The 24,848-nt window shown below is 47.1% G+C and overlaps 1 protein-coding gene across 9 annotated transcripts in view; it reads right to left on the bottom strand.

The window, feature by feature from the left end:
* Positions 1-2,361: 2,361 nt before the first annotated feature.
* znf536 (zinc finger protein 536) overlaps positions 2,362-24,848 on the bottom strand; it is a 140,236-nt gene continuing 117,749 nt past the window's right edge. For all 9 annotated transcript variants that reach the window (XM_057017010.1, XM_057017043.1, XM_057017069.1 and 6 more), the window contains one exon: positions 2,362-4,636. In XM_057017010.1, coding sequence (XP_056872990.1) covers positions 4,482-4,636 — 155 coding nt within the window. In that variant the 3' untranslated portion in view covers positions 2,362-4,481. The remainder of the gene's footprint in view (positions 4,637-24,848) is intronic.

The following is a 24,848-nucleotide window of genomic DNA, read 5'->3' as shown; positions in this document are numbered from 1 at the left end:
ATCTTATAACCATGTCTTGACACTCAGACAGTCCTTTGAAGTTAGGGACCAGCCAAAATGTCCCCACTATGCTGGTAGAATATAAAGAGTATTGTGGTAGTCCATATGTAGCTGCTACAGGAACACACAAAAGTTGTTATGATTTGAAATAATTTGGAAAAATGAAGACATGAGGGTAACTGAAGACATGAGGATAAATGAAGACATGAGGATAACTGAAGACATGAGACTAACTAAAGACATAAGGATAACTGAAGACATGAGGATAAGTGAAGACATGAAACTAACTGAAGACATGAGACTAACTGAAGACATGAGGATAAATGAAGACATGAGACTAACTGAAGACATGAGGATAAATGAAGACATGAGACCAACTGAAGACATGAGGATAATTGAAGACATGAGACTAACTGAAGACATGAGGATAAATGAAGACATGAGACTAACTGAAGACATGAGGATAAATGAAGACATGAGACTAACTGAAGACATGAGGATAAGTGAAGACATGGGGATAACTGAAGACATGAGAATAACTGAAGACATGAGGATAACTGAAGACATGAGGATAACTGAAGACATGAGTGTAAATGAAGACATGAGGGTAAATGAAGACATGAGGGTAAATGAAGACATGAGAATAACTGAAGACATGAGGTAGCTGAAGACATGAGACTAAATGAAGACATGAGACTACCTGGAGACATGAGACCAAATGAAGACATGAGACTAACTGAAGACATGAGACTAACTGAAGCCATGAGGGTAACTGAAGACATGAGACTAAATTAAGACAAGAGACTAAATGAAGACATGAGACTACCTGAAGACATGAGACTAAATGAAGACATGAGACTAAATGAAGCCATGAGACTAACTGAAGACATGAGACTACTGAAGCCATGAGAGTGACTGAATACATGAGGGTAAATGAAGACATGAGACTGACTGTAGACATGAGACTAACTGAAGACATGAGGGTAACTGAAGACATGAGACTAAATGAAGACATGAGACTAACTGAAGACATGAGGGTAGCTGAAGACATGAGACTAACTGAAGACATGAGGGTAGCTGAAGACATGAGACTAACTGAAGACATGAGACTACCTGAAGACATGAGAGTGACTGAAGACATGAGACTGACTGTAGACATGAGACTAAATGAAGACATGAGGGTAAATGAAGACATGAGACTAACTGAAGACATGAGACTAACTGAAGCCATGAGAGTGACTGAATACATGAGGGTAAATTAAGACATGAGGGTAAATGAAGACATGAGACTAACTGAAGCCATGAGAGTGACTGAATACATGAGGGTAAATGAAGACATGAGGGTAAATGAAGACATGAGACTAACTGAAGACATGAGACTAAATGAAGACATGAGAATAACTGAAGACATGAGACTAACTGAAGACATGAGGGTAGCTGAAGACATGAGACTAACTGAAGACATGAGGGTAGCTGAAGACATGAGACTAACTGAAGACATGAGACTACCTGAAGACATGAGAGTGACTGAAGACATGAGACTGACTGTAGACATGAGACTAAATGAAGACATGAGGGTAAATGAAGACATGAGACTAACTGAAGACATGAGACTAACTGAAGCCATGAGAGTGACTGAATACATAAGGGTAAATGAAGACATGAGGGTAAATGAAGACATGAGGGTAGCTGAAGACATGAGACTAACTGAAGACATGAGACTACCTGAAGACATGAGACTGACTGTAGACATGAGACTAAATGAAGACATGAGGGTAAATGAAAACATGAGACTAACTGAAGACATGAGACTAACTGAAGCCATGAGAGTGACTGAATACATAAGGGTAAATGAAGACATGAGGGTAAATGAAGACATGAGGGTAGCTGAAGACATGAGACTAACTGAAGACATGAGGGTAGCTGAAGACATGAGACTAACTGAAGACATGAGACTACCTGAAGACATGAGACTGACTGTAGACATGAGACTAAATGAAGACATGCGACTAACTGAAGACATGAGAGTGACTGAAGACATGAGACTGAGACTGACTATAGACATGAGGATAACTGAAAACATGAGAGTGACTGAAGACATGAGACTAACTGAAGACATGAGACTAAATGAACATGAGACTAAATGAAGACATGAGGGTAAATGAAGCCATGAGACTAAATGAAGACATGAGACTAAATGAAGACATGAGACTAACTGAAGCCATGAGAGTGACTGAATACATGAGGGTAAATGAAGCCATGAGGGTAGCTGAAGACCTGTAAGGTGAGGAGGAGTGTGTGTGTGAAGCATCCCCTGCAGCCACAGAGATGAGACCAGGCAGGGGGCGCGTGCCGCCCGTGTTAGTTTGAATACATTTTATTTTTACTATAAGTACAGTTCAGTAGTTACAAAACGAAGCATCTGCCATGAGGGTACAGCGAAACATAAAGAGTGTTCAGCTCACAAGACACCTTTTTTTTGTCTTTTTTTAACACAATATGTGGGTGGAATGCTCGTTATAGCTGGTTCAGAGAGCCTCACAATCAATCCCTGGTCTTTACACCCCTGGGAGTGGCGAGTTCAGACCCGTGGCCGGTGCCTTGCTCAGAGCCCACGTCCTGAATTCCTCCCTTCACGCAGCCTGTGAAGATCTCACCTCTCATGTCAAATTAGGTTCGAATCCCCTCCTTTCCTGGTGTGTCCATATATATAAAATATCGGTTAATTGTAATCTACACAACTCAGTCATCGTGAGTGGATGGGCGTGCACGTCGGGAGGTGCGACACGCTCGCGCGGTTGGAACTTGTGGCGAGCGCGGACGTGCGCTGCAGGTCGGGAGAGTATTAGCGTCAAATAAACATACCTGCGTAACAAGTTGTCAAAGCCACAGACAGTATAGAGGTCGATGAAAGGAAGATAAAGAAGTATCATATTTGAACTGTACATTAGAATGTTCTCTGGGTTCACAAAAAATGACGTAGAAACATTTCACAATGCCAAGGGACACACAGACACACACCTTCAGATTAGTTAGTTAAGCTAGTTTTGAACTGTTAAGTTGGATTTGTAATACTATCACAGTGCAAAATACTTGGGAGAAACCAAAACAAACTGATAATAAGAAAGGTTAAAGTCCCTCTATGCATTCTGTATATATGGGGCAAATATGTTTTCAGCACAGGAGACGATTGTCATCTTTTTCCTCTTTTTTCTTCTTTTTTAAATGGAGAAGGCATTAATGTACAGTACATATAAAAGTCCCAAATAAAATCAACCCTACATCCTACAGGCTAGCACAGCTACATAGCTTTGAAGCAATAACAGAGTACTCGTATCTAATGCTATACACAATATGCTGTTTTCCAGTTGTCGGGTCTTTTTTTTGTGTGTGTGTGTGTTTTTTTTCTTCTCATCTTAAAGTAAATACATCAAACCATTTTCAGTAGTAAGTAACACTGTGCAACAATGATCAGTGGCAGTATTTCAGGAACACCTGCGACGCCAGAGTCCTTGAGGTCGACGCCAGGAGTGAGTAGAATCTGTGGGAGGGCGGCGGAGAAAAGGGACTTTTCTCCTTTCGTGAGCCTCCCCGGCGGAGTCGTGGAAGAAGGTCGCCCGCCCCGCGCGGCGGCGGGAACGACCGCCACTCGCGTTCGCTTCTCTGTGTCGCGAGTGTTGACATTTTTTCCACTGTTGAACTACTGTAGACCTCTCTATGTACACTCTACGGCGGCGGCGGTGGCGGCGGCGCTGGAATACACGGAACAAGAGACAAAGGAAGCGGGTGGAGGCCTGGTTATGGGATGGAACATTATTAAGTACTAATTATTCTGCACAATCATGTTAGCACCACCACCGTCGACTATTGGAACATCACTGCCTTGGGTCTAGATTGTCATATGGGGCCTTGTCCTTCCGCCATGATGGGGGGGGAGGGGCTTAAATACTGGCGGCCGGTGGGAGAGCCAGAGGTTCTGTGCTTGGTCTCTGTCAACAGTCCTGTAAAGTCTCTATTCTACAGCAGGATACATTCCAGGTACAACGTGATCCAAACCAACAGCCGTCCCCCTTCCTCGGAAAGGAGAGGGAAGTTCGGGAGCCGGGTGGGAATTCTACTACACCGTCGGAGGAGACGGGAGCACGCGCGGGGGGGAATGTTAGCGAGGCCGCCGCGCCAGAGACAGGAAGCGCGGGTCCGAACGGGTCCGTTTCATCTGGATCCCCGAAAAAGAAAAGAGAGAGACGAGAAAAACAATGATGTCAGAGGAAAAAGAGAAGGGAGGAGAGCGGGAGGGAGCGGGGAAAAGGTGCCGGTACTGCCTCGGAAGTCTCTAGGTCCATCTCACACATCGGTCCCTGGAGGGGGACGCTCACACTTCCACTCTAATATCTTTTGTTTCTCATCTTAAATAGTCTTTATTATAATGTACTGCTTCATTGATCCTTCATCACCTCCTCCTCCTCCTCCCCCTCACGCCCTCAGTCTTTGCTGACGGCGTGGGCGTCCAGCCCCTCGGGGGCGCCGAGGTTGTGGTTGTTGGGGTGGTTCAGGTCGCTGTTCAGCAGCTCAAGGTCGTGGGTCAGGGTGGGCTCGTGGGTCATGGGCTGCTCCTCCTCCCCCACCCACAGATGCACTACAGCCAAAGAGAGGACAAAAGGCAGGTTAGCACCACGGACACACACACACACACACACACACACACACACACACACACACACACACACACAGGAAATGCTTCAACCAGGGGGTCCAAACCCAGGCCTCAGACCTGGTACTCCCACCAGGTAGACGGTGGTTTTCAGCCTGGTGGGAGAGAAAACCCGGCCTGGATTATGGGTTTCAGGACTGGGTTTGCACAAATCCACCTTTTTATCTCTTCCTTATTGCATCTTTGTGTCCAAACAGCAGAGTGTTGCTGAGGCTTTGGGGCTGCGTTGGGCGGGGTCTTCATTTCCAGCTCGAGTCATTTTTCATTATTACAAAGGACGTTTGTTCAATAAGCGTGACGCTAAAATGACACGGGCACTTCTAATGCTCATAATTAAAAGGAAAAGTTTGAAGGCAAACAAATGCAATAAGGCGCCGGCGCTTGTGCAACGCGGCTCCTTCCCGTTCTCCCCCGCCTTTATTTTTACGCTTTTATTCCCTCAGCAACTTTCATTCCCCGTGAAAATTATTTCGCAATAAAACGCAGCTGAGCACATTTGCATGTCATGTTCTTTTAAAGTGGTGTTATGAATCTGACAAAACCAAATTAAAACACGGCTTTATTTGACTTCTGCTCACGCTGGCATAGAAACAGATATTGAAATGGAGGGAGGAGGGAATAGGAAAAGAAAAACGCACGGATGATATAAAAAAGAGCATCGTTTAGCTTTGAAACCGGGTCAGAATCCTCTGTGTTCCAACAACACTATTTGAGTTGATATCAGAGTGAATGTGACTGGTTCTGGTTGGTAGCGGACACTTAAATGAGGCAGAAGCGCATTAAGGGAACTATCTGAGTGATGTTGCGGGAACGAGCGGAACGGCCGCTAGTCCGGCTGTTTTCAATGACCGACTCCGGCCACCAGGTGGCAGCATAAGTCAGCAAATCGGCTCGGTCCTCGTCCATTACAGCGTTCACGTCCAGGAACATTTCTGCATTTAGAAATTAACCAGCGCCTAATTGCGTCAACATATAAAAAGCAAAGTTTTTCCTTTGTTGGAAAGAAATGCGAATTTACCCCCAAACACAAAGACCCATTAAAAAAAGGGGGGGGGGGGGGGGAGTTTCGTTTCAGCGAAGCCTCGGAAATTCTCTCCCCCAGGACGCCTCCTGCCTTTGACATCCCTGTAAAGAAACTTCCTGTAACGAGCTCCAGATTCGGCTCCATATTTGATTTTCACTGTTCATTAACTAAGCCACCTGGAATGTTATTATTTAAGGATGCCTCTCCTTCTCCCTGAACAACTGCCGCTGTGGAGGGGGAGAAATTTCCAGGCGAACTTTATAGATTTGGAGAAACTTTCCCCTCGCAGGTTTTAATTTCCCATTCGGGCAGGCGGCAGCTGCCTCTCAGACTGAGAATCTGCTCGGTTTTCCCTTTTAAACAGTCAGGCTTGGACCTCTTTGTTCAGGGGTGATTGGCAGGACTCATTTCAGGAATCATTCACGGTCATTTTCAGCCTAAGGAGGAGCAGCTCATCTCCAACAAGAGGAGCGACAAGAGCGCCCTCTGGTGGTGCCCCAGCGAACCAGCGAAACACTCGAGGTCGTCGTGGGGGGACAGACTGATCTCAGTTCAGTTCCTACTAAAATTAGACAGAATTATAATGTGACGCCTCCCTCCAGGTAGACGTCGTCAGAGTCGGATGCTTAAACTTTGGACCTAAAACCAGTTTAGTCCCAGTTTAGAGCCGGAAACAGGGATACTAGGAGAAGGTGCTGGGAAATGACCCGGACTCTGGGATGTAAAAGTGAACGGAACCAGGCGACGGGGGCCGGGCGAGCGTGGCCGCGGAGCGTCTTCTGTCGCCATCTGCGCCCTCAAAAGTGCCCAAAGTCCAGGCCCCCGCCGCTCCGAAGGTGCTCCGGCTCTTTTGTTCCCCCTCTCAGGCAGCAGAAAGTGTTGTTCTTGGCTCATCCCTGCCTCATTGTACACCCCATATTTATAAATATGTAAATACGAGCAGCAGCAGCGGCGGCGGCATAACACAACCCGCTTGTATACACCGAGGAGGAGGAAGTGAACGCACCCCCCCCCCCCCCAAAACTGTATTTTTAGATGATTTTAATGAATACAGGATGTTTATAGTTACCATTCCCTGTGATTTGCACAAAAGACTCGAAAATTCCACATCCATCCTAGCAGCCCTCCGCCACACGCCCCCCTCCCTCCCCCGATCCCTCAAAGCACTGCTAAAGAAGAAGAAGAAGGGGTGAGGGTGGCGTGGGGGGGGGAGTAAAAAGCAAATTTGTGGTGAATCGCAGCAGGATCGTGGAGCTCTCAGCCTGCTCGCGACTCAGATCTCGATTAGACAAACACGGCGTGGCGTTAAAGCGCCGCAAAGAGCGACAAAAAACTAGTGGAGACTGGTGGCGAGGGCGGCGAGGGCGGCGGCGGCGAGGGCGGAGGGAGCGCGCGGCAACTTCAAGGTGCAATTTGTGTGCTGTTCCCGCGGTTGTTGCTGCTAAAATAACACAAACGGGATAAAAAGATGGCTGACGCGCGTTGTTTGTTTTGGGCGCGCGGCGGCGGCGGCGACGACTCCATGTCATCTTGTTTGTCTCGACGCTCTCGGCTGCGTCGCGAACGCTCAGGTCTAATACGAGGCGATGCGCTCGACAGGAGAGACAAAAGAGGGGATGGAGCTCGCGAGGTATCAAAGCGGCGCCGGCGTTCTGGAGACGTTAGCGGCCTCTTTCTATCTTCTGCTCTCTGACTCCAAAACTAGTTCTGAGGCTAAAAGATTGCCGGCGTGATAATACCTCCGCTGAGCAATTTAAGCCCAAACACTCTGATGCTACAATCTGTCTTCCCTGCCTGATAGCGCTTTTCTCCCCTCTCCTCTCCAAATTACTTTCTTTCATATCTAATTATATTTGCTAATGATCTTATAAGAGAATAATGGAATGTGCTTGATCTATTACTTTTTTTTTTTCCCTCCCAATACATAAATACAATGCGGAGGGAAATGACTATTGGAGACAGGAGGAAATGTTTTTTCCTTCTCCTTTTTTTTTTCTTCTTCTGTTTTTGATGAGGGTGAAAATGAAGCTGGGAGCTGCAGGGTCATTAATGGGCGATGAGCACAGAGGTCATCTCTCACATTCTCTTTGACATTTCTCTCATCTGACACGCCAAAACAATCACAGCCTCATCCGCACGCCCTCCACTCTGCTCTGTATGCGCCACCGTTTCCGCGGTAATCTCCCAGATATCCACCAAGTCTCTTTGATCTTTTAATGGAAAACACTGAACTTTGCTAGGTGACATTTGTTCTTGTGCTGGTTTTGCATAAAGGCTCAAAATGTTCCTATATCACCTCTGAATGGTGGCGGCGAGTTACAGTCGCAGGAGAGACGAATAAAACCACCGGAAATGCGGTTGGCGGTCCGTGCATCAAAGCTGTTCCGGACCAGCTTTGATGTCCTGATGACCCAGAATGTAAGGAAACAGGGGAGAACGTGTATCCTTTACATTTCTGGGGAATTTCTGAGGAACCTGGAGCCACGCTAAGGAACCTGGAGCCGCTCCTGAACCCCCAACACCAGCGGGGACAGTGAGCGTCCCACTGTTGCCATTTTCACCAGCAAAATTCCTCTTTTCCATAAAATCACAGCTCATTTTTTTTTCCTATCACGGCTTTTCTGGCCTTTGGAAAAATGAGGGAGACTGTCGCTCCTCTTGACCACAGCAGTCCTCTGTTTTCCCCTTAGTCACTCCCTTATTCTTAAGCTTTTCCATCCTCGATGTGCCCCCCCGCCCCCCTTTTTTTTGTCTCTCCACAGGGCGTAGGACAAACCAAGCCATGACAGGCACTCTAAACCCCCTGCATTAATGGAAGGAAATGGCATTCGATCCCTGTTGATCTCCTAATCATTTCTGCTGAAATGATAATTAGTGCCCTTCCAATCCTCCCACAGAGGGGGGGGGGACGGGGGGGACGGGGGGGGGGGGGGGACGGGTGGGGTGAGTGTGGACATCAAGAAATATGTATAAAATAATGCTGCTGCGCCTCAGACACCAGGACACCTCAGTCCTGACCAACAAGTGCTTTCCTTCACTGCATAGGACACACACACACACACACACACACACACACACGCACACACACACACACACACACACTGCCTGGTGACTGCTGTCTGTGATTCTTTTCAGCTGACATAATCCTGATTGATTCGTTCAGCAGATAAAAACTGGGTCCACTTCTGCCCTTTTACTGGGGCGGGGGCGGGGGTGGGGGTGGGGGGGTGGAATATAATACAGCCTTTTATCCAGCAACAATGTAACATAATGGTGCTGGAATGTGCAGAGGGAAAGAAGGCCACATCTTAAATGCTCGTGACACAGTGTTTGGTAAAAGAGAGAGAGCTGCAGTCTAAAGTGAAAGAGGAGGCAAAAATAAGAGCAAAAGATGAGCAAAAGTGAAACATTACACATCTCTCATGATGTCATCGGCCTCTTGGAGCGGAGAACTTGTTTCCTGTAAGTTCTCCCCCCCGACAGCGACGCCATTGTGAGCCACGCCGGAGCCGCGTTGCCTTCAGGTTCTCCAAAGGAACACAAGAAGGAATCTAGCAGTTCCACACCAGCCTCCAGGAGCTGAGGCCCCCGGGCATCACAGCGCCTCTCCAGCTTCACCTTGTTCCTTCTAAAATCCTCTCACTTTTTAAAGCTGCTGACCTTAATGGTCCAGCTGGATACCCAAATTGACCTTTGACCCCCCCACACACACACACCGGAACAGGAAGCGGAAGCAGCGTGGAGGTGTTGGACGTCAGTGTGGAACATGTGGAAACGGGCTGATTCCTGAATTATTCCTAACCATTTCCTGATAGCCTCCTTCTCCTCCCTGTCCTGCGGTTCTAACCGGCTTCACGCCAGATTGTTCCGTCCCTCCCGCGCGTCGGCAACGTCGTTATTCCTGACAGTTTGGCACGGTTAATAACCATTTTTTTACACTCGTCCTCCAACCCGAAGACTCGAGCTCCTCGCGACGTGGCGACGGGAAGAGACGAGTGAAGGGTAACAAAACTGGAGCACCTGGCTTCCTTTTAAGGTGGTTCCACCGGCTTTCAGTCGTCTCTGATGATTCAACTGTTGCGGCTACAAACATCTGCTGCCGACTCCGAGGAGATCTCAATTAAGGCTCTCACAAGCGGGCGCGGCGTACATGCTTCACTTGTTTTTTTTCTCCCTGCTTCCTCCTGTCTGTCTTTATATTTTTATGAGGGAAAGAGGACAAAAGGTCTGGCAAGCTCTTCGCTAAGAACACGTACCGACACAAAGAGGGAGGTGTTGGGGGCAGATGTGTTGGCAGGGATTTTTTAAAAAAAGAAAAAAAAAAGCCCTCTATGACAACTGGCAGCATTTTTAAGGAAATCAGGGAAAGAATGAATGAAGCAACAACAACAAACTTCAAGAAGGAGCAGCCTGAAGCCCTCCCTCATTTCTCTTTCCACCATTTTTGAAAAGGCCCCTAAGAGAAAGAGACAAAGGAGAAGAACAAGTGAGTGTTGATATGATTATGTAAATGTAAACAGGATTTCCTGCCGACTGGAAGCCGTTTTTCTCTCTGACCCGTTCTCCTTGCAAATCTTCCATTTAAGACGAATTCCCCCGGGGAGGCTGCTCCGCCGTTACTTAACGGGATAATTATGATATACTAAACCTTTCCAAGATCACCCCCCCCCCCCTCTGAAAAAGAGAAAAACACCCATCCTCTTCCACCTTGTCTTTGCTTTCTCTGTCAGTCTTAATCCATTTTCTCTCCCTTTTCCTGCTTCTCTCCCTCCCTGGAATTTCCGTACAGGAATTCCATCCCGTACAGTAACGCTGATCTGTCCCAGCTCACATCTTTTAGCTTTGCAACCGCAGGAAACTCCATAGACCCCCCCCCCAATCCTCCCACATTTTAGTCTTTTTTGATTTAAACACTGATATTTTTCCAGAAAAGTCAAAAAATAGTTGATTTCAATTATTGCAGCTGCTCCAGAAATTCCCAGTTTTTCTTTTAAAGGGGTTGAAATGTGGGACGAAAACAGGACAGAAAACAGCAATTTTAGCAAATTTAGCCGTCAAGTTTGACTCTGTAATCTCTGTATCGCTCTGTAATTCCACTGCCATGTGTGTGTGTGTGTGTGTGTGTGTGTGTGTGTGTCTACACTTTGATCTCTCACACTCAACGGGTCTTTGTGAGACAGAGGAGGCAAATTTTCGTATCCAGATTCAGAGATGTCATAAAGGCCGGGCAGGAATCTCCGGCTCCAAACAGACGTACGGCTCCGCTGCAGTTTTGAGGGCTTGTTTGCGCCGGTATTTACTCCTACAACTTTGTAACAGAGCCACACGTCAAACTATTTACGCGATGGTGTAAGCACTCACGGCTACGGCTCTCTTGGCCTGACAATGGCTGTAAACAGAGAGCCAGAGATCAAAACTGTTCATCAGAGAACCTGACAGATGACAGATAGGGCTCGACGTTTCCCAGGATGGTTTGCACACATGGGGCAGAAAATAAGGGAAATAATGGAAAAAAGGGAAGGAAAGACGTGGCAGAAACCCCTCCGAAATTCTCCCGCTCAACCGAATTCTGATGAATTATATTCCGAGCTCGGCAAATGAGTTTGGGAGCACCGTCGCAGTTGCAGATGTGGCCAAACCTTGGCTCTCTCTCCCTCCTCCAGTTAGTGGAACGTTCCCACAGAGGGAATCCAGAGGCTGCCTGTCGATTCAAGAGGCAGGAAGCAAAGCAGGAGTCGTCGGGAAGCTCCTGCGAGGAGCGTTGGCTGCGCTGAAGGTTCGGAGCGTCTATCCAAGGTGGCAGAATCCAGCACCTGAGGGCTGCTCCTCAGGACCCAGGAAGCAGCCACACTGAGCAGAACATGCAGATGAAGCCTAGAACAGAACCGGGATCCTTCCCAAAATGGGAAGAGCTCACACCCTCGGAGGTCATGGAGGCCCCCCCCAACTTCCAACATGCCTGTATTTATTAAAACAGAAGAGGAGAGCCACACTTCTGGAACCAAATCCTGAATTTTTGCATAAAATATTATTTATTCACACACCACCACCTTCCCTCCCTCCCTCCCTCCCTCCCTCCCTCTTCCTCTCCTCTCCTTTCTTTTTTTCTTCCTCTTTCATTGTTTAGCTGCTAAAATCCATAACATTTCTTTTGTTCCCCTACTTTCTTTAAGCCTGCTCTCGAATTTTCCCAAGGCCGGGAAACTTCAGGCATGAGAACCTCTGATATAAAACCAGGGAAATTTACCTGGGATTAGCAGCCATTGACAAATAACCTTGGTGATAGATGCACAGTAGATTTGGTTCAAAGCTCTCCCGGCAGCCTCAAAAGAGATTAGTTCACTTCTTATCAGGTCAGCCGCGTCGCCTGGGGAATGTGTTTAAAGTCACATTGATTTATTGAAAGATTCCCCAATAAGAAGATATCTCTTGACTTAAGTGTGTGTGCTGGTGTGTTCCAGTGTGTGTGTGTCGTGTGAAAGCCTGCCTTAAATAAATGATCTTCTCTGTTCAAGCCTTTAAAAAGGAAGAAAGGAGGGAAAAAAGGAGCTCCCCACAAAGACATATTCAACAAGAGTGGCGTGCACTTCAAACTGAAACAGCACCTCTCCATAACTAGTGTTGAACACCACACACACACACACACACACACACACTTGTGCTCTCTACCTGTCTCGCCCACTCTCTCTCTCTCTCCATTTACCCCCTGCTGACAGTGCTGCTGAAAACAGTGATTGTACAGTGGTGAGCCGTACTGGGACTCAGGTATAATAAGACCCTTTCTCCCCCAGAAAAAAGACACAGAAAGATAGATGGGGGGGGGGGACCTTTCATTTACACCATTACCTTCTTACCGTCATTATCAGCCAAGGAGACGACTGTGGGAAAGCAGGTGGAGCAGCCAGGACCAGGAATTACAGACCTGACATGTCCACCTGATGAATGACAGTCTTCTAATGCGCGCACACACACACACACACACACACACACACGCACACACACACACACACCACACACACACACACTTGTGCTCTCTACCTGTCTCGCCCACTCTCTCTCTCTCTCCATTTACCCCCTGCTGACAGTGCTGCTGAAAACAGTGATTGTACAGTGGTGAGCCGTACTGGGACTCAGGTATAATAAGACCCTTTCTCCCCCAGAAAAAAGACACAGAAAGATAGATGGGGGGGGGGGACCTTTCATTTACACCATTACCTTCTTACCGTCATTATCGGCCAAGGAGACGACTGTGGGAAAGCAGGTGGAGCAGCCAGGACCAGGAATTACAGACCTGACATGTCCACCTGATGAATGACAGTCTTCTAATGCGCGCGCACACACACACACACACACACACACACACACGCACACACACAACCCTACTGGTTGGTATACTCAGGATATCAGACACCAAGGCCATGTCGAGGGCCCTCCTACAGTCTCTAAAAAAAAAAAATCCCCCTGACCTGATCCAATAAACTGTCCAACAAATAATAATAATAATAAAAAGCAGCATTTCAGGACTGACCACGAGGGAAGTGAACCCTCATCTTCATTTGTTCCCATTGTTATGGCAGGATCACCGGATACCCCTGCAAACACAACACCTGCGACGCATTCATGGTTCCTCTGAAGCTCGGGAATAATAGTAATAAGGTCTGAATTATGGGAATAATGGTAATAAGGTCTGAATTATGGGAATAATGGTAATAAGGTCTGAATTATCGATGGTGGCTTTTGTGGAAATGAGGGAATAAGATAACAAAGAGGTCAGAAGAGGGTCTTGATCCTGTCCGGAACGTTCCGACGATCTTCCTCACAGCTATGCTGTCGGTAGGTTGGGAACTTCCAGACGTCAGGCTTGTGCACCAGCAGACGCACGTTTACACACTTGTGGATGTGGCTCCTATAAACCCAAAGTTTCGTCTTCCTCCAGCTTTTCCACCCTCGTTTCCACCATCTCCAGACCTTCCTTCTTGTACCGACATCATTCCTTCGTCTGTCTCTTTGTCTGCTTCCATGCTTCCTCCCCGTCTTCGTCTATCTCTCCCGCTGTCTGCTTTTAACTCTTGAGGTCATCCGGGACCCCTGGGCTGCCATCCCAGAATGCCGAGCCGGGTAACATCCTGCCGAGTTGCCTTCTGCACAGAGCAGGCGGCCGAGCCAGGACTCCACCAGGACTGGGATTCAACCACGTATCCTGTCGTTACTACGCCGAGGTGCTTGTGTCGTGGTTCTGACTGTAATAAGTACAGCAAAGCTCCGATGGTTGAACTACCACGTCAAGTATCGCAGCATCAATAATTCACCAGCGCCTTCATTTGAAACATTAGTGTAATTACCACAAACAAATGGCCGTCAAAACTGGCAGCCTTCGTCGGCGTCTACGTTAGCCGCCAGATTGCTCGCGGTGTCTTAATGCAGCGACAGAAGCGCCGCCGACGGCTCCTTTTCATTTGATTTTTTTCCCGCTGGTCCGGCGCGAAATCTAAAATTTATGACAATAAGACAGACTGATGAGAACATCAGTGTCAGAACAACAGAGGAAATGAAGTCCTGGGATACAACAAAGAACATTTACTGATTGCAGACAGCGCTCCATACGATGCATTCACAGAGCACGCTGTCAACAGGTTATTAACGCCTTATTACAGTCGTACTCAAACAGACTTGCTAACATCATCAGTCCTATTAAGTTTCAAAGCAAAGTAACGTGCAACTGCAGAAGCTGGAGGACAAACAGACCTTCACTATTATTTCCATCCAAATCTATAAAGTTTATAGGCTCATATTCATCATATCCTTTCCTTTTTGCACTCTTTCCATTTTCCCACTCCCTCCCTCGTCCTCGTTAGTGATTATTAGCCTGTAGTTACCATATTTAGACATGTACTAGTTGACGGTGGAACATTCAGTGGTTAATAAAAACACTGAGATTCCTCAATTGAAAACAATGCAAAAAGACGCAGGCGGGGTCTGAAAACCGCAGTTCCAGGGAAGTTAACACAGGAGTGTGTGTCTCCGTGGCAGCGCTCAAGTGGAAAGCTATAATTAGCTGTAGCGTTGTTATGCAAAAACATGCAACAACAAAGTGTTGCCTCCATGAACGGAGGGCAATAATAAGATAACAAGGAATCCGTAGCAAGACTTCACTAGTTCTGTGTGTGTGTGTGTGTGTGTGTGTGTGTGTGTGTGTGTGTGTGTGTGTGTGTGCGTGTGTGTGTGTGTGTGCCATGTCCGAATGGTGCAGATTTCCAGGTGAGCCTTTGATCAGCGCCGAATCCAACACAACACGGCAGCACCAGGGCCTGCGTCTGTCAGCTCCTGCAGAACCCAGGCCTCCTGGAGCACAATCCAAGCAGGGTTTCTGGCCCACCAGGTGGACACTCCCTCACCTGGGGCCCCACGTGCACGACGACCCCGGAGGACTGGGTCCTGACCCACGCCCATCTATCACACACATATCAACTGATTCTATTTCCAATGCAAACACTGATGCATTCTTGCTGTTCTCTGTATGTGTGCCATCTATTGCAGATCTGTGGCATCTAATGCAGGTGTGTGTGGCATCTATTGCAGTGTGTGTGGCATCTATTGCAGGTGTGTGTGCCATCTATTGCAGATATGTGCCATCAATTGCAGATATGTGGCATCTATTGCTGGCCTGTGACATCTATTGCAGATCTGTGGCATCTATTGCAGGTGCGTGTGGCATCTATTGCTGGTCTGTGGCATCTATTGCAGATCTGTGGCATCTAATGCAGGCCTGTGGCATCTATTGCAGGCCTGTGGCATCTATTGCAGATCTGTGGCATCTATTGCAGGTGCGTGTGGCATCTATTGCTGGCCCGTGGCATCTATTGCAGGCCTGTGTGGCATCTATTGCAGGTGTGTGTGGCATCTATTGCTGGCCCGTGGCATCTATTGCTGGCCCGTGGCATCTATTGCAGATCTGTGGCATCTAATGCAGGCCTGTGTGGCATCTATTGCAGATATGTGGCATCTATTGCAGGCCTGTGTGGCATCTATTGCAGGTGTGTGTGGCATCTATTGCAGGTGCGTGTTGCATCTATTGCAGGTGTGTGTGGCATCTATTGCAGGTGTGTGTGCATCTATTGTAGGCCTGTGTGGCATCTATTGCAGGTGTGTGTGGCATCTATTGTAGGCCTGTGTGGCATCTATTGCAGGTGTTGTGGCATCTATTGTAGGCCTGTGTGGCATCTATTGCAGGTGTGTGTGGCATCTATTGTAGGCCTGTGTGGCATCTATTGCAGGTGTGTGTGGCATCTATTGCAGGTGTGTGTAGCATCTATTGTAGGTGTGTGTGGCATCTATTGCAGGTGTGTGTGGCATCTATTGTAGATCTGTGACATCTATTGCAGATCTGTGGCATCTATTGCAGGTGTGTGTGGCATCTATTGCAGATCTGTGGCATCTATTGCAGGTGTGTGTGGCATCTATTGCAGATCTATTGCAGATCTGTGGCATCTATTGCAGATCTGTGGCATCTATTGCAGATCTGTGGCATCTATTGCAGGTGTGTGTGGCATCTATTGCAGATCTGTGGCATCTATTGCAGGTGTGTGTGGCATCTATTGCAGATCTGTGGCATCTATTGCAGGTATGTGTGGCATCTATTGCAGATCTATTGCAGATCTGTGGCATCTATTGCAGATCTGTGGCATCTATTGCAGATCTGTGGCATCTATTGTAGGCCTGTGCGTCCCAGGGAGAGGTGTCCCAACTGGAGAGTGAAGAGCTCACTGCTGTCAGAGGAATTTGGGCTCTAAATAAATTTGGTTTAATTTGAAATAATTTGGTTTGATTTGGAAAACGTTGCCTTCTCCAATGACAATGACGCACTGTGAGTGAAGAGGTACATGTTAAAATCTATATTTACTTTTAATTTTTATTGTTTGCATTGGAATCAGGATGCTCGATGATCCAAGAATAAAATATGTGGCTTCAGAGGCCGCATGTTGATGCTGTCATGAATTAAGCCGCTGCCTCGTTAGGGTCATCAGGAGATTCTGCTGCGGATGACCACAAGTCCAACTTTAGAGCACCACGTGCGTGCGTGCACGTCAGTCCGGCTGCACTCTGCTGCAGCTCCTCTGTCAGTGCACGAAACCGATGCATCCTTGTGACTGTTATCACAGAGGGACAGCAAAGAAGTCTGAAATACTGTGAAGACGGACGGGGAAGGAAACAAAGCCAGAGAGAGAGAGGGATGGTTGCATTGCGTGTGTGTGTGTGTGTGTGTGTGGTGCAATTACACCATAGCATGGTGGTGTGCCTCTTCAGAAAAACAAAGAAATCTAAATACACACTCATGCATAAGCATAAATATCACTGGCTGTCACTCAACTTCAAACAATGCAGCTGTAATCTATGATAACGTAAATACAGGCAGCTGTGGGCAGCCTGGAAAAAGCAGCCGGAGAGAATGAGAACCTCTTCTGTCCCGACCATTAACGCCAGTCTGAAGGTGAGAAAAGTTGCTGGTTGGATTCCAGCGCCCGATGTGAGGAGGGGGACTTTGAATCTGCGAGGTGTGTGCTGGAAGAGGGCTCTGTTTCCCATCAATAATCCCGGTTGTCAGACCTCCCAGTCAACAAGGAGCAGGTCTGGATGTATACCACCCCCCTACACAAACAGGCACGCTCGCTGTTTGATCTCTCCCCGCTGGATTGACTCCACTTCCCATTTCCGTCATCACCTGGTTCTGATTTAGGGGTCAGCGAAGGGAGAACGTGATCAAGTCCGGTTAAATACCGTCACTCGGAGCCTGGACGCCCAGGAATATCTGCCTCTCTCATGGTGAGCTTTCTTTTTAACGCCGCCTCTCTGCTTCCTCCAGGATCACTTTTCACGTCTCACTTTACCACATTTGCCGTGTCACAATTCTTCAGGACACACACACACTTTTCCACACACACACGCGCGGTTTTCTCTTAAATAAATGAGCGATGAAGAAGCATTTTTCAAGACTTTCCTACAGGGAGGAGCGTTCCTGCGGCCCCGCTCAGTGCCCCAGTCTAACCCCTAGATGGTGCTGATCTGTCACTGTGCGCGCCTGCTCTCGCCTGGGACGCGAGCGCACGCAACCTGTGTTTCTGGACGGCATTTTGGTACCGGCTCCGCGAGTGCACGAAGACGCGCAAATGCGTGCGACGGCGCTCCACCAGGAAAACGTCCATTTGTCTTGGAATCATTTGTGACGTAAAGGCAGACTGGTGCCCACTGGAACCCAGTAATGAAGCACGCGGCATCGCGCAGCCTCCTAATTTGACTAGTTAAATGACTCCATTACGTGTCTAACAGACAGAGGCGAATCATTTCTGGTCAGTTGAGGCTCACTTACCCGCATCCTGGTGTTTGGGAAATGTCTGTGTCTCTGGCTGGCTGACTGACTGACTGACTGACTGACTGACTGACTGACTGGTTGAGCTGCCTCATTTCATCCCTCCATTGGTGTTTACATGAACAGTAAAATGTGCAGAATGCAGAAATGAGGATTCTAGTTTGATGTGCCGCCGGTAAAATGAATTTGATTTCAGAAAATCCGATCGATAAGCAAGATTTGGATTCAGCAATCGATGTTCTTTAATGAAAATAGGCTTGAAAGTAATTATAGTGCATTTTCATATGTATAAAATGGGTAAAAACACGTCGTTGTCAACAGAGCTGTGAGTCCTGACAGGAGGACAAATATAATGATAATAATATACTGTGGGTGCGCGCGCACGTGTGTGAACGAGAGAGAGAGAGAGAGAGAGAGATGATGAAAATATATTGAATTATTAAAAGGACTACCTGCTGTCCATCACTGTCACTTAACACATGTCGAATGTGAAGTGTCAGCTCAGCAGTGACTGGACATCTGTTGCCACCTCACACACACACACACACAACACACACACACACACACACACACACACACACACACACACACACACACACACAGAGTTGTATAATTGAAGCAGAAAATCTTTCTTGTTGTTTAAAGATGATGGTGATACACACACACACACCACACACACACACATTCATGCTCACTGCTGCTGATCTTTGGCCACTTTCAGCAGGTAAATTATAAATTACGATATTGTTTAATCATATTAATATTTTAATCAAGATACTTTTAATAATAGTTCTGCACATTCTTCTGCGTGAGAAGATTCCATGGATGTTTTAAATTAATTCTAAAGGTGGTTAGAGATTATAATAATGCAGGAAACATTTATGGACTGAAAGAGACAAGATGAGCATAAACAATTGAAAATAGGAAATAGAAATAAAAAATACAGAGAATAAAACATGAGAATAATTAAAAAAACATACATCCTGTATTGTGTGAACTATATTTCTGTAGATCTATATGTGCTCAGACAATAGAAAACAAAGATTTACACACACACACACACACACACACACACACACACACCAGATTAGTCTTGTCCACAGTCTTCCAATACACCGTGTTCTAGACAAAGGACATACACCGATTAGCTTTGGAAACATTCAACCTCATGAACCTTGAACTTGCAGCTCAGCACGTGCACTCTGGTGTGTGTGCACGTGTCTTTCTTGAAGCCTGACATGGCGTCCTGCTGATTCTTCTGTTGGATGCAGTGGAGTGATGAGTGACACGCCTGTATCGCTGATAGCAGTCGCTCTGGATAAATGCCTTCCAAAGGGGGCTGTTGGTGTGGACATGTGCGTACGTGCGCACGTGTGTGTGTGTGTGTTTTAGAAGTTGCAATATGCTCTGTGTGCATGTGGGTCAATTAAACACGAAATGCTTTGAAGTCCATCGCTAACATAGACTCTCCTTCCAATCACATCTTAGTCTCCTACCCCATTTGATTTTCTCTTCACCCCCCCACCCCCCAGGCACACTGAGTGTCAATAATGCTACCAGCTGCTCCACTGCTGCTGCACTGCATGTGTGTGTGTGTGTGTGTGTGTGTGTGTGTGTGTGTGTGTTAGACAGACAGACAGTAAGGGAGAGGGGCCTAAGTCTGGTCGACATAAAGAGCTTAATGTGATAGGTAATTATGTAGTCTGATCTCACATACAGGATTTAAGAGCCAAGTATACCAGCCACCTCCTGGACAGACACACACGTGCACGCGCGCACACACACACACACCTCTCTCTAACTATAAATAACTGCCATATGACAGTGGGAGGGATGGAAACGTGTCCACTCCGCCGAGGCCTCGGTCCACGCTGGGTTCTGTTGATTTAGAGTGTTAAAGAATAAGAGACAGAACATCCACCCTCAAAAAAGCCACATGAATAGTGATAATCTGTTCGGTATTATTCTTGGAATTTTATTTTACAAAAAAAGGATCAAAAACATCCCCGGAAACTGCCACATTCCCAAAATGCCTCCCATTCAGAGAAAGTTGTGCAGAACACGTAATTATGCTCTTGAATCTAAAACATATCATTTTTACTTTTTCGGTCCCATTGAGACTCTTTTAGTTTCCCTTAAAGGCCAATAATTCAAAGACAGCAGCCACGTAGGTCTCATCAAATGAAATCAAGGTTTCCTGGTTTATTCCCAGAGTGGGTAAATATTAGTTGTGCACTGAGAACTGAATGGAACAGTGTTGAGCACTGAAGTGGGGATTCGCTTTACGAGGTCAAGTGCCGCTTTTGTTTTATCTCTTTGATGCTCTTCCTCACTCCCCCCCCCCCCCCCCCCCCGCCCTCCTCCAGTCCTCCTGCTTCCTTTTCCTCTCTCCCACCTATCGTTTGTGTGACTGTTGATCCTTGCAAAAGAGAAGAGATCAAATATTTCTCCTCCAGTGTACGAGGTTTCCGCGGGGGCCTCGCAGATATGATGATTGGGGCTGACGGATGGACGAGGGCCCCAGGATTTGAAGTCAGTAACAGACAGCAGTGGCTTTGATAGCCCCCGCTCCTTTCACATTGGATCACTAAAGACACCAGGCAAAAAAAAAAAAAAAAAAGAAAGCAAGGGTGGAGGGGGCAGAGTGGGGAACAAAAGCATCTGTAGAGTTTCCAGAGCTGGTGGCAGCACGGGCTTTTTGAAGTTCCGACGTAGCCCTTCCTTCCATTCCTCCTCTATTCTCCCCTTTCACTTGTCCTTGAACGCCTCACTCTGCTCCACATCCTCTGCTAGCGCAGGTTTCCACCCTCAAGCTGTGTCACCGGCCGCTGACCCGAGCGCCGCTGCCGTTAATGTTACGAGTGGCGGCCGTTCTTGCTCCCCACTGTGGAGGTCGTGCCCTCAAACGCGCTCAGAACCGACTCAAAATAGCAACTTAGAGTCAGCAGCTGAGGCCTCCTGAGCTGAACCCGACCGAACAGGAACAAGAGGAAACATTAGAGCTTAAGCGGTTTCTTTTCTCTGAGCTCCTCTGACGGTGATCCAGTAACTCACGGGGATCATTGGAGCTGATTCCGAATTTGTTCAAAGCAATAAAAGGCACCTGAATCTTTTGGTGGAAGGGAACCACCAGCAAATTGAGTCAGAACGGAGCTGATTTCCCCAAAAGCTTTCACACAACGGTCGTCAAAGCCACCATCTGCTTGCCATTATAAATAATGCAGATTTAAAGAACAGCTGTAACTTTTTCCTTCTATAGGTCTGCTCTTATCGGGCAGAGCGCCGAAGTTCGACAAAGAATGAGGAAAACGCCTTTTCCGAACGTCGCGGCGTCGGCCGGAATTCCACGTTTGCTCCGGTGAGCTGCCACGTCCGCACCCGGCGCTCTTTCTCTAGCTCAAATGGCAGGTTTGGATTTAAAACAGGTTCACCGCTCTTGATTTAAAACATCATTTCCAGCGTTTGTCTGCAGCCTTTGCACACTGAGAGCAGGGATGCTAGATGACATCAGACAGATGGCTTTTGTCAGCCTGAAGAGGAAGAGTTAACCCAATCCCCTGTTCCCCCCTCCCTCTCTTTTTTTAAATGTCTCCCATATAAACAGATTTTGTTGCTGCTCAAAGTGGGCTCAAAATTAAAGCGTATCATTTTACACACACATTGCATGCATATTACAGAGCCCCAGCTGGTGGCAGGCTGCTCTTAAGAGCCATATGATTAAGTTAGAGGTTGGGGGACCCGATAAGATTGGAGCTCTCCTCCTCTCTCTCTGTCTCCCTGCCTATTTTACTGCAAAACATATTAAATGGAGGAAACAACATTATTTTTTTTCCCAAAAGTACGTGTAATTATTGTCACACACCTGTGACTCCCTGCTATCCACGACAGGAGGGGAAGGGAGAGGAAAGAGAGGGATGATGTGTGGGGGGGGGGGTGTCATTGGGAGCAGCGGGAGTCCTCATTTGAGGAAAAAGGAAGGAGGATAAAGAGGAGAGGAAAAACAAGAGAGCTTGTTAATCATGAGCTTTCTGTCAGGGGCTGAACACTGATATCCTAATGATTCCCACCAAGATAGTGACATCACACGAGCGGAGGCAGGAGGAGAGATGAACCCCGAGGTGGTCGGCCCCCGAAACGGACGGCTGCGCCCGTGCAAACAACTCGACGGAAACATCAGAAACGAGCGGGAGGCGTCCCGTCTCCCTCCCAAACAGGAACCAGCTTCATTCGATCAGAACGTTGCTCGCCACGTGCGTTTGGGGAAGTTCTCCGGCCAACTTTCAGCCCGTAATCCCACCCGCCCACCCGCCGGTAGGACCACCTGGGTGGAACACAGCAACACGCAATCCTCCGGAGACGGACAGAAACGACATATTAAGTGGGGAGAGTTGATCTTCTTTTAACCAGACTCCGAGCAGAGTGAGTCACGGTGTCGTCATTGTTTACCCTTCAGAAGTCTCTCCTCCCGTCTTCCCTCCTCTCCGGTTGTAACAGAACAACTCGCCGTGCTCAGAAGCTCCGGCATTCGGCGTCTTCTGTCCGTCTGTTTCAACGGGACAGATGTCGTCGCCCCAAACAGTCTGAGTCAGCGTCCGCCTCCGCAGCCCTGAGTAACCTGACGATAGCCGCAGAAGCGGTTTAGTCTTTTAGCTGTCACCGGCGTCCCTGGAGAGCCCACAGTGATGGAACATAGCTAAACATTGCTAACCTGAAAGCAAAGGAAACAGCAATTGTGTTGGGATACAGGATATTTAGTCCAACGCCAGAATAAAAGGTGCTGGACTTCCCTCTTTTGTTATGTAGAAGAAGCCATTTTGTCTGCATCTATCAATTTAGGATCAACAGTGAATTTAATGTCAATTTAATACTCTCTTCGCTCTAAAAACATAGTTTTAATTCCTCAATCAACAATTTATTATAGCCTCAAAAAAGCTCCTCTGCTGGAACGTTCTTGTCTTTAAGTTCTCTTAAGCTTAACGGGCCAAAAAATATTTAAAGGCCTTTTTTAAACAAATATAAAAAAAACCCCAACATTCAAAGTGTTAAATAGTCTTTTTTTAAACTGTTGGACAGACGAGAGGAAGGGAACACCTTTGACCTCCACCGTCTCCGGCGCTTCAGATCTTTTCCAACCCCTCTTGATAATAGATCCCCCACAGCGACCGAAGCTCCGTTTCAACTTGGATTTTTGGACTCTGCTCGGCTGACGAGGATGCCAGTGTCGGTCCGCGGCGCAGGAAATAAAAAGCTGTATTTTTGGCTGTAATGCCTTAATAGAAAGCAGATGGCTGCAGGCGCAGAGGCCGAGCGCTGCTGGTGACACGTTTTTAATATTTTAGAGTGGTCGTTGCTGTAACTGTTGCAGCAGCTGTTTCCTTAAGCTCTGATCTACTGTGTTTTCCCCTGTTCCCCGTGAGTCTGACTGACAGCGGTGAATTTACAGTAAGTTAAAGAATGAATATGGAAAAGGGATGAAAGGGCTTTGTTGTGCGTGTCTGTGTGTGTGTGTGTGAGACACAGACAGAGAGTTTGTGCACCCTGACTGTTTGCTGGTAATTCAATTCCTCCTCACTCTGAACCCCACTGATTATTCTCCTATTTTAGTGTGTCGGAGGCAGCCCGCACACTGTTGCCCCACCAGTCCACAAACCGATATTCAAATGTAAAGTGATATTGAAATAATGAGACGGAGAGACAGACGCAGGAGTGAGACAAAGGTTGATGGAGGATGAAGGCAGGCTGGGTAGATAAATGTATATTTGTATTGTGCTTGTGTCGCAGCCGTCGGCTTCGTTTTAATGTCAGCGGCGGAGAGAGAGGGCCTCGCTGATGCTTTGAGCCGAGGTGATTGTCATCAAGTCGCGTCTTGGCATTTAAACCACCCTCTTCAAATATGACTATTTGAAATGCAAATAGAGCCGCGTTTGCGTGGACAAATTAAAAGGAGTGGTGAATTAAAAGGAGCACACAGTAGAGGAGGCAAAACCACTTTTAGGGATATAAAGTTGGGCTTTTTTTTAATATCTTTGGGAGTTTGCAGCGTCTAACCCCCCCACCCCCCCCGTTTCTTTGTCTTTTTTCCTCCTGCCAGAGTGGCAGCGCAGCAGATAATGTAGCTCAGAGCAAAGTCTCATTATTTGTTTGTAGTTTTGTCCATCCAGCAGACAGACGGGAGGAGGTTTTATCTCATCCTTGACTCTACTGGCTGAGATGTGTTCGATTGTGCCCTACACACACACACACACACACACAGACGGAACAGTGAGAAAATATGATTCTCGCTCTTCCCCTCTCTCCATCTCTCTGACACTGCAGTTATTCAAACATCAATAGCAATGCATCTTCTTTAGCGCGCACTCTTTCTCATATTGATATTTGTATATGATCATTACTTTTGGCCATCCGTGCCTTGTTAGACTGCACCACTTTCTGTAGGTGTGCGATCCAATACTGCGAAACCCTGCATTTAAATCTGCGCCCTCCGCAGAGAAGGAGAGGCAGGAGGAAAGAGAGAAAAGAAAGAACAAAGGAGCAGAGGCACTCGTTTTTATTATACTGTGGGGAACAGATTATACAATTAAAAAAACAGGCCTCAGGATGGCTTTTTGTGGATTTTAATGATTTAAAACTATTTTAAATGGGGTTTAGATCTCAACCAGGGACGCGGGAAATCAATACAATCCGAAAAATACAAAGGAGAACCTTCATGAAAAGTTGAGCAGAGCACCGAGATCCTAAACGCAGGAATT

This window comes from Takifugu flavidus, chromosome 2 (assembly GCF_003711565.1).
Source record: "Takifugu flavidus isolate HTHZ2018 chromosome 2, ASM371156v2, whole genome shotgun sequence".
NCBI classification, from domain to species: Eukaryota; Metazoa; Chordata; class Actinopteri; order Tetraodontiformes; family Tetraodontidae; genus Takifugu; species Takifugu flavidus.
This window is presented reverse-complemented; position numbering and strand designations above follow the sequence as displayed.